Consider the following 9,077-nt stretch of genomic DNA (forward strand, 5'->3'; position numbering starts at 1 on the left):
TTTATTATATTTTCTGTTTTGCCACAATTTAATTATATTTTTATCCAACGTCATTCACACACTTAAGTCTCGTTTATTTCACCGATTCGAGTTTTTAATTTTAGGTTTTTACAGTAAAAAATTCTCAGAAAATATCACGTCTCAACTCGAATTGAAAGATCGAATCCGCGAAGTGAACGATGCCTTAGATAGTTCCTTGTCATTCAATATTTCCCTAAAAACAAACCTGAAGCCTGATGAGAAAATTTAGTTTTGCCTAAAAACACCACAATTGGACATCCCGGAAAGCAAGAGACATGGGAAAAGAGGAAATTCTATTTGAGAAAATTATAAAAATTGAACCTTAAACACATATTTTTAGAGTTCTACCTTTTTGTTGTGATAGGCTATCAATTTGATAATAATCTGTCAAATTATGGATAATAATCTGTCTAATTTTAGACAATAATCTATTAAATTACGCCTGCCACGACGACTTAAGACCCGCTGCCGACGACATCTGTCAAATTATCGATAATAATCTGTCAACTTAAACACCACAATTGGACATCCCGGAAAGCAAGAAGAGACATGGGAAAAGAGGAAATTATGTTTGAGAAAATTGCAAAAACTGAACCTTAAACACATCTTTTTGGAGTTTTACCTTTTTGTTGTGATAGACTATCAATTTAATAATAATCTGTCAAATTATGAATAATAATCTGTCTAATTTTAGACAATAATCTGTTAAATTACGCCCGCCACCGACGACTGAAGACCCGCTGCCGGCGATATCTGTCAAATTATCAATAATAATCTGTCAACTTACTTACTCCAAAAGGGTAAAATTCAATTAGTTAATGCTGAGACCTAAAAATCCTTAATGATACCATTTTAAAAGGTATTTGTTAAAATTACTCATTCTATTTAGAGTGCATAGTTTGAATTTTTTTCTTACCTCCTTTTAACTAGTAACCCATACATTTTAAAAGTAAGTTCAACAATTTTCTCCAAAAACATCAACACGTCAAAATTAAAGCTCCGTGTGAATATGAGCTACGACACTTATAAGTCCCAAACAATAATACAACGATGTTACAAAACATTGGTGATCACCTTTCACACACACAAAAACATTGGTGATCACCACAACCTTATAACAAATCACTGATCCACATACAGAGTCTAAGACCCACTGACTATGTCCACCTTCTAACATGTAAATTTCTATCCTGGTAAAAACCATATCCAACACTGCTAATAACATTTTTCCAACTATAATTCCCCCAAACAGAGCCTTACGACAGAAAAGAAATCTTGTGTTTATCAGAATCCACCAATTCTTGACTAATGTTTGAATTTGGCACTCGGTTCTCCCTGCATGGTTGGTGTGTGTATTCGCTTGTAAATTACTAAATTGTAACCCACAATGGGTTAGATGGCCAAAATGCAAATATAAACGGAAATAGGAATATTATATAACTGATAACTCCAATGTGTTTCATGCGGCTCTATGTGCAGATGGTGCCCGAAAGCATGGCTAAATGAGCACCAAAAACCAACTTGTAAGCTTCACAACTCAAGTTCTAAAACAGTCAACTAAAGCTTATTACAGAATCTCAGTATGCGTCGGGAATCGAAACATTGATTTACTTACAGTTTACATTGTCTATTTGTGTTTCACCCACAAACGTAGTTTATGATGTTCGATGAAGGCGTGGACATATATTATAAAATGAACTTAACTAGTACAACGGTAATAAGAAAGTGAAAATAGGTTGAATATAACTCAAATTGTATTGACAAAAGCCTTTTTACCTGGGACACTTCCACTTCTGGATCTCTTTTTTTATTTCCTTCTTACAGTGATAAACCCAGGCATTGAAGCTCTCCACACACATAATACGCGGAAAACAAATTCAACACCAAGTACGTGATGGATGTATACCATTTTTTAAAATTTACAGGTGGTGAGTTTGGAGAGCGACTGCTGCTAATACTGCACTCTCTCATCATTGTTGAAATGCAGGCTCTCGATACCCCGAAGAGTGGACTCTAGGTTTTTTATGTTTGAAATGTTTCTAGAGGAAGATGTGCGATTGTGTTCTGAAGAAACTATGGGTGAGCTTCTCTGGCCACTAGAAATTTTACGTAGTGTTCCTGGGCTGGCGTCTGTGTTTTGAGGGCGAGATAAATCAGATTCACTGCTAACCATCAGTGGATCACGACTGCTAGATACGGCAGGCCGCCTAGATGACCCAGTTGAACGCACGAAATTTGAGCTCGTTAACTGCATAAATCCAAGCACAACGAATTAGCTGAATAAAGTTCCATATCTGATATCTTACACAACTCAACTACTAACTTGGACCTTCAAGTTCAATAAATGTTTTTCCATTTTATTGTCTTCTTGCATAATGTTTGCTACCAGTATACAAGATCACAAGTTTTCTGTTTCTTAATTGTAATTTTCTAAAAAGGGCAATTTAAAACCAACACAACTCCGTTTTCTTCTTCTTCCTCGTCCTTCTAATTTGCTACAACAATAACCCAAGTTAAATGCTATAAAATGGACAGAAAAAATTCATCAAAATTGAGCACCAATAATAAATCCAGGACAACTATATCTATGTATAGTTTAATTGTACTTGGCATAGTGATCAATAAAAGCATGAGAGAAAACTCCCAAGATTCGCTACAATAAAAAACACTTACCATAGTATCTTTTGAAACAACTGGATCATTTGCAACTGGACTTTTTTGTTTAGACAAGCTTCCAGAATTTATAAGAGGCCCCGAATTTCTCCTACGAGAGGGGTCTGCAGGTGACCAACCTGTGGGCCTACCATCTTCACCTATAGAAATCAGCACATGTAAAAGTAATTAAAAAAAAAAAAAGGACTTTCACCAATGCAATTAAGTGCTATATTAAAAATAGGAAAGTAGACAGAATTAAAGCACTACCAGCATGTCTATCAGCGTTTGCAACAACTGGAGGTATGCCAGAACTCGGTCCAGCACCAGGACCCTAACAGATAATAATAAAAATACCCTAAGATTTCGGCCAAAAAAAAACCCTCCCCCCTCCCCTCACCCAAAAAAAAAAGAGAGAGAGAAAGAAAGAAAGAAAGAAAGAACGGGAGAGAGACTAGTCACTTACAAGAGCACGAGTAGGTGGAGTAGCAATTTGGGATTGCTGGTATTTCAAGATAGTCCAATCAAACACATAATCAAACTGAAAACCTGAAGCAATACGATAAATATAAGGACAGATTGCATGAAAGATTAGTAGAAACTGCTTCAAAATGGAACCCAATACTGTTAACACAGCAGGTATCGACTTTTTTAGCATATATTGTATGCCCTTTTGAAAAAAAAAAAAACAAAAATTAATTTTATGGTGAAAATTGAAAGATATGAAGGATCTCCCTCTCAGCCATACCTCAAAGGACAATGTAAAAACTAAAAAGAATTTTTTTTAAAAAAAAGAAAAAAAAGCACCAAACCTTCACGAATGAAAAGGTCACGTAAGAGCCTCTTCAGATAAGCATAGTCTGGTTTATCATCAAACCGTAGAGACCTACAGTAATGGAAGTACGATGCAAATTCTGTAGGATAACCACGGCACAGGGCCTAAGGAAGAAATAGGGCAGAAACAGTTAGAACTACAATAAGATCCATTGCTATCATGCATTGCAACTATTCTATAACATAATTTTACCTCAATGGAAGTTGATACTTTCTTTTCACTGATCTTCTCATACTTCTGTTTCTTGGTTCCTGCTTTCAGTCCCTGCCAAGGAAGACTATAAAAATACAAGGTCATACCAGTAGAAAACATTTCCAATAACAGTGAAAAACATACAACAGAGAAGAATGTATAACAATAATGGGATAGGAGAATATTTACCTTCCTCTTAAAAAATACATAAGGACATAGCCAAGTGATTCTAAGTCATCCCTGCGGCTTTGCTCTGTGCAGAACAAAATAATAATAATAATAATAATCAGGGTTAAAAAGGCTGAAAAACATTAGTAATTAAAAAATCACAAGATAAGACATTGACAGAAAAATTATGTGCACGTGCATGTGAGTGAGAAAAATAACAATAGGCTTACCAATGCCGAGGTGAGTATTCATACTAGCATATCTGGCAGTTCCTGTCAAGTTCTTATTCTCCCTGCGATTATATGAGCATGTAAAAATAAGGTGTAAAGGGGGGAAAAAAGCATGCCAAAATAATGAATGCTGACAGTATCACACGTGATACATGTTCTAAGACATATTTTATTTTCCCAGCAATAAAAAAGATCACCACCACTACAATTTGCATCAGCCATCACACAGCAGTGGATCATAACACATCCAGCATAAAATTACAAATATCAACCATCAATACTGAAAAAGTTAAACCTGTAAGGAATATGTTGATGAGTTGAAGCATCTCTATACTTCTTAGCGAGACCAAAGTCAATGATGTAAACCTGCACAAAAAAAGGTTTACAGTAGCACATTATCGCATTATATATAACGTACAAGAAGGTTAAACTGATAAAGACTTCCAAATACCTGATTTGCCCGCCTTCCTAAACCCATGAGGAAATTGTCCGGCTTGATATCTCGATGTAGGAATGATTTTGAATGAACAAACTCCACTCGGTTGATCTGACAAGAATATCAAGATTACTAAAAGCAACTGAAGTGTATAAATAAAATGCTAAGATGAATTGAATTTAACACCACCATCTGATCTGCAAGCATGAGAACAGTCTTCAGGGACAATTTCCTACTGCAGAAGTTGAATAAATCCTCGAGACTAGGTCCCAGTAAATCCATAACAAGAACATTATAATCTCCTTCAGTGCCAAACCATCTCACATTTGGAATTCCAGCTGCCGACGTTGTAAAACGAGGCCAAACAACAAACATACCAACTGGATGAGTACAGCATACATGAATATCGAAAAGCAACAAGATAATGGTAAGGGCCATTACTTCCTCCCTGCAATATTTTGTACAACTTTGATTCATAGAGCAATTGGGGATGTTTTGTCTTGACGTTTTCCTGCGTAAAAGATTCAAAGTTCGTTTAGGCGCTGTAAAAGAGTCAGCCTGACCCAAAATGATCCGGCTAAGTTGAATTGTATTCCAGGCTTTTACAATTTGAGAAACATAATAAATAATACATAAACTAATGCCATAATACAAAAGCTAATGCAGAAACATTTTATTTTCATGCATAGGAACAAAAAAAGAAAAAAACATAGAAGATTTCAAAGTACATTAGATATACAATTATCATTGTAATTAGCAAATACCCAGAATTTGAAAGTCAAGAAAAACGCTTAATGAGAGTAACAGAGTGTTGTAGGTCATGGTAGAAATGAACCATGGTACTAACCAGAATCCCTTAAAACCCACCAAGTCCTCATCAACGAATAATAAAATCTGGAAATTAATCTCATAATACCCGCAAAATAATCAAACTTTAAGGTCAATTATCATCAAATTCCTATGCATATATATATATATATATATATATATATATAACGCAAATTCACCAAATTCCCAAAAAAAAAGAAAAAAAAAAGCTAAAAATTACTCACAAGCTTAATCGCAACCTCCTCGTTTGTCTGAACATTAGTACCTACAGAAACAAAATTGACACACAAAATTCAAAACGGAAAAAGGAAGGAAAAAAAAAAATCAAAAGCGAAACGAGAAAATCCAAAACAAACCAAGATAGATCTCTCCGAACGATCCGCTACCGATCTTCCGACCGAGGCGAAACTTGCCACCAACTCGAGGCTCCATAGCAAATTCAATTAGGCAATCAAACGATCAAAACGGAACCCTAACCCCCAAAAGATTCTTGGGAAAATGAAATTAAAAAAGAAAAAAGAAAATCGGAGAGCGTGCCAAGAATTGACCGGCTCTCCAAGTCTGTCGGGGAAGGAGAGATGAATCAAGTGGGAGAAGAAAGTTGGGGGCGAGGGACGGGGATGTCAATTGGAGAGATTGGTGGGGGTAAAATGGGAAAGGTTGTGGACATTCTCTCTCTAGGAAATTTTTAGGTCAGAGTGAGGCGAAGAGAGAGGAAAGATATGGAGCAGAGAAGGGGAAAAAAAGGCATCTCTTTTCTTTCTTTCTTTGTCTCGCCTTCTCGCGCTTTGGACCAATCGATGGGGAATTTTATTCCAGGCTTTCTTTAATTATTGACGGGGAAAAAAAAAAAAAAAAAGAAAAGAGGAAAAAGCCTGTTTTCAATTAATGGTTTTTCTTTTTCTTTTCAGGTGACAAAGTAAAATGGAAAATGAATCCAAACGGCATCGTCTTGAGTTGTTAATAATTAATTATTAATTTTAATGGAAATGAATCTTAAAAGAATGAATACAAGATTCAACCCTTATGTCCCATTTTTACCAAAAATAATAATTAAAGCTTAGGTCCCATATTAAAAAAAAAAAAGATCTTTACGCCCCACACATTAATCAAACTTTAAGATTCACAATTCACGAACAACATGTTTTTTAAATATAAATTGTGTGAAATTAAGTTTATTCGTCAAACTTTTAAATTGTGAAAAACAATGAAAGAAGAGAGAGATACAAAAATAAGAAAATGTTTTTCTTATAAAATATAATTAAAAGAAACCAATGTCCATGCTAGTCACATCTTAAGAATAGGACCTTAAACTTTAAAATTCAACATATATAGAACACAAGATATATTAATCAATACCAAAGGAAAAAAAATAATGAGAAAAGATTTTAAGGTAAGAATTCAGAAATTAATTCACTAAATAAAGAAAAAAACAAACGTTCTAGTATGGAATTCGGAGGCGTTTTGTAGATTTTCCAAAGACACGACATGTCGTTTGAATTTTACAATTTGGCTGTAGTTTGTGTTGAAAACGACATTACCGTGTGTTTTCTGTCAAACAAGTTACATTTCTCAAATGGAAAGATCATGAGTATGGGTGCGTTTAGAACTCGTTTTAAAATGATTTTATTTTTTATATAAAAATAGAAATGAAAACGTTTTCAATCTCAAACATAAATTATTTTTGAAAATGTGTTTGGTAGTTTTATCAAGAGATTGATTTCAGTATAAAAAAACTCATTAATGTCTCTATCTCTCTTGCTTGAGAGATGAGAAAATGAAAATAAAAAATGAAAAACGACTTTCATTTCTCTTCCATTTTATACTAAACTAAAAAATCATTTTCATTTCCGTTTTTTATCTTTAATTGTGTCAAATACTGTTTTGGAATCATTTTCATTTAAAAAAAACGTGAAAAATAAAAATAAAAACAATTCTAAACAGGCACATGTATTTGTTTGCCGTCCTTTCCAAGTCAATAAAACGACATATTGGTTTTTTTTAAAATAATGTCGTTGTTTATTGAGGAAAACGCGGCTTCAGGCTTGCATCGAAAAAAACTTTGTTCTCATTTATGCCAAGAAATTACATGTCGCTTGTGGCATTCTTCCGTTTTCTATTAGTTTTATCTCTTATTGAATTTTTCGGTTGAAATATCCTTAATTTTTGTTTTTGGTTTTCCCTTTGTGAGGTTTTCATTATCTTCTAGTTTCTTTCTTATTATTTTCGTTTTTCATTTTCCAATAGTTTGTCACTTATGCTTTTGTCATTGTTTTTTGCTCGATGTCGTTTTCCATCTTGATGTCGTTTTATGGAGGGTGCGCACATTTTTTATTTTTCCAATTGTTCTAGTTTCTGTCTCGTTTGATTTGTAGTAGGTTTTTTTTTTTTTTTTTTTTTTCATGTCGTTCTTTTATAGTTATGGTTTTCCCCTTTCTTGTCGTTTATTATTATGTTTAAGTTCTTAGTTATTATATAAATATGCAATCTCATTCATGTCGTCGTTTTCATTTTCTGCCTCGTGTCATTTCTTGACATTTGTAATTTTGTTGTGGTTTGTCGTTTGTCATTTCTTATCAGTTTAATTTTTTTTGTCGTTTTGCACATCCTGCCGTTTTGGACTTCATATGATTTTCACTATTGTGTTCTTTTTATTATTATTATTATAACATCCGTTTTTTTATTGTCGTTTCTTCTCCTATTATAGTTGTGGTATTTTTTATTTATTCTCGTTTATTATATTACTGCTTATTATATTTTGTTGTCGTTTTCTACGTACGATGTCGTTTCTGGATCGTTGTCTTTCTTTATTTTCTGTGGTATTCTCGTATTAGTTTTTGCCCTTTACATGTCGAATAATGAAACCCATAATTTTGTTATTATTGTCGTTTCTATTTTCATTTTAATATATTTTTTTTGTCGAGACAGTCACATAGATACATAGAAATACTAAGTTTGAACAATTTAATAATATTACGAATTTATTCTGAAAGTTTTAAAAGTCGTAGAGATTTTTGCCTATAATTCGGGAATTAAAACCAAGACCTTTTATCGTGGTGTTGTAATTTTTCATTGCCATGTCGTTTCTTTGTGGTTAAACCTTTTCCGTTGGCGTTAGTGAATTTTTGTTCTAATTACTTTTACGTTTTCTTTTTTTTTTTTTCCTTAGAGAAATTTCTGTTGTTTGTTTATTTCCCATCATGTTGTCTCTCTATTTCTGTCTTCTTTTTTTTTGTTTTTGTCATTCTCCCCCTTTTTTGTTTCTGGTCTCTTGTCTTTCGTCGTATTTTAGTTAGTGTCGTTCATCATTTTCATTTTGCTTCAAATTTTGATGTCGTTTTTCTTTCACTGTCCTTTTTAATTATATTGCGTTATTTTATTTTATTTTTTTTTCCAATTCGATTTTTTCTTGCTTCGTGTTATCTTCTTTATTTCACGCGGCAAAAATTGCGAAGTTTTATGTTTAACGCATCACAAGTCACAACTGCTTTACTAAAGTCGTAAAGATTTATATTTTAGTGATACAGCTTTAGCTTAATAATTGAAAGAAAGTATGGACATAAATCTTGCGCATTCTTTAATAGACTTTGGTTTGCTGCGATAAACAATTAACTTTGAAATTTGAATGACGCGATCATTTCAAATCATTACTTAAATGTTGTTAAGAAAGGGATTTAGAATAATATTTTGTACACAGCTAAGCAGAAAGGCCGGT

At 33.4% G+C, this 9,077-nt stretch overlaps 1 protein-coding gene across 3 annotated transcripts; it reads right to left on the minus strand.

Annotated features, from left to right (window-relative positions):
• Nucleotides 1–623: 623 nt before the first annotated feature.
• Nucleotides 624–6,150, minus strand: LOC21396645 (casein kinase 1-like protein 2). Of its 3 annotated transcripts, XR_002902387.1 has the most exons (15): nucleotides 5,719–6,150; nucleotides 5,587–5,627; nucleotides 4,976–5,045; nucleotides 4,721–4,872; nucleotides 4,550–4,645; nucleotides 4,394–4,464; nucleotides 4,099–4,160; nucleotides 3,890–3,953; nucleotides 3,701–3,785; nucleotides 3,486–3,612; nucleotides 3,140–3,222; nucleotides 2,944–3,007; nucleotides 2,695–2,834; nucleotides 1,798–2,269; nucleotides 624–774 (listed from the first exon to the last, which is right to left on the minus strand). XR_002902387.1 is itself a non-coding variant. In XM_024166979.1 (14 exons), the coding sequence occupies exons 1-14, from the start codon at nucleotides 5,792–5,794 to the stop codon at nucleotides 1,973–1,975; spliced, it is 1,425 nt and encodes a 474-aa protein (XP_024022747.1). In that variant the 5' UTR covers nucleotides 5,795–6,150; the 3' UTR covers nucleotides 1,618–1,972. The 3 variants fall into 3 exon arrangements, 2 of the variants coding, with proteins under 2 accessions (XP_024022747.1, XP_024022741.1); XM_024166979.1 differs by lacking the exon at nucleotides 624–774 and having other exon boundaries at nucleotides 1,618–2,269; nucleotides 4,724–4,872; XM_024166973.1 differs by lacking the exon at nucleotides 624–774 and having other exon boundaries at nucleotides 1,618–2,269.
• Nucleotides 6,151–9,077: the final 2,927 nt, after the last annotated feature.

The sequence above is a fragment of the Morus notabilis genome, unplaced genomic scaffold (genome assembly GCF_000414095.1).
Source record: "Morus notabilis unplaced genomic scaffold, ASM41409v2 Scaffold449, whole genome shotgun sequence".
NCBI classification, from domain to species: Eukaryota; Viridiplantae; Streptophyta; class Magnoliopsida; order Rosales; family Moraceae; genus Morus; species Morus notabilis.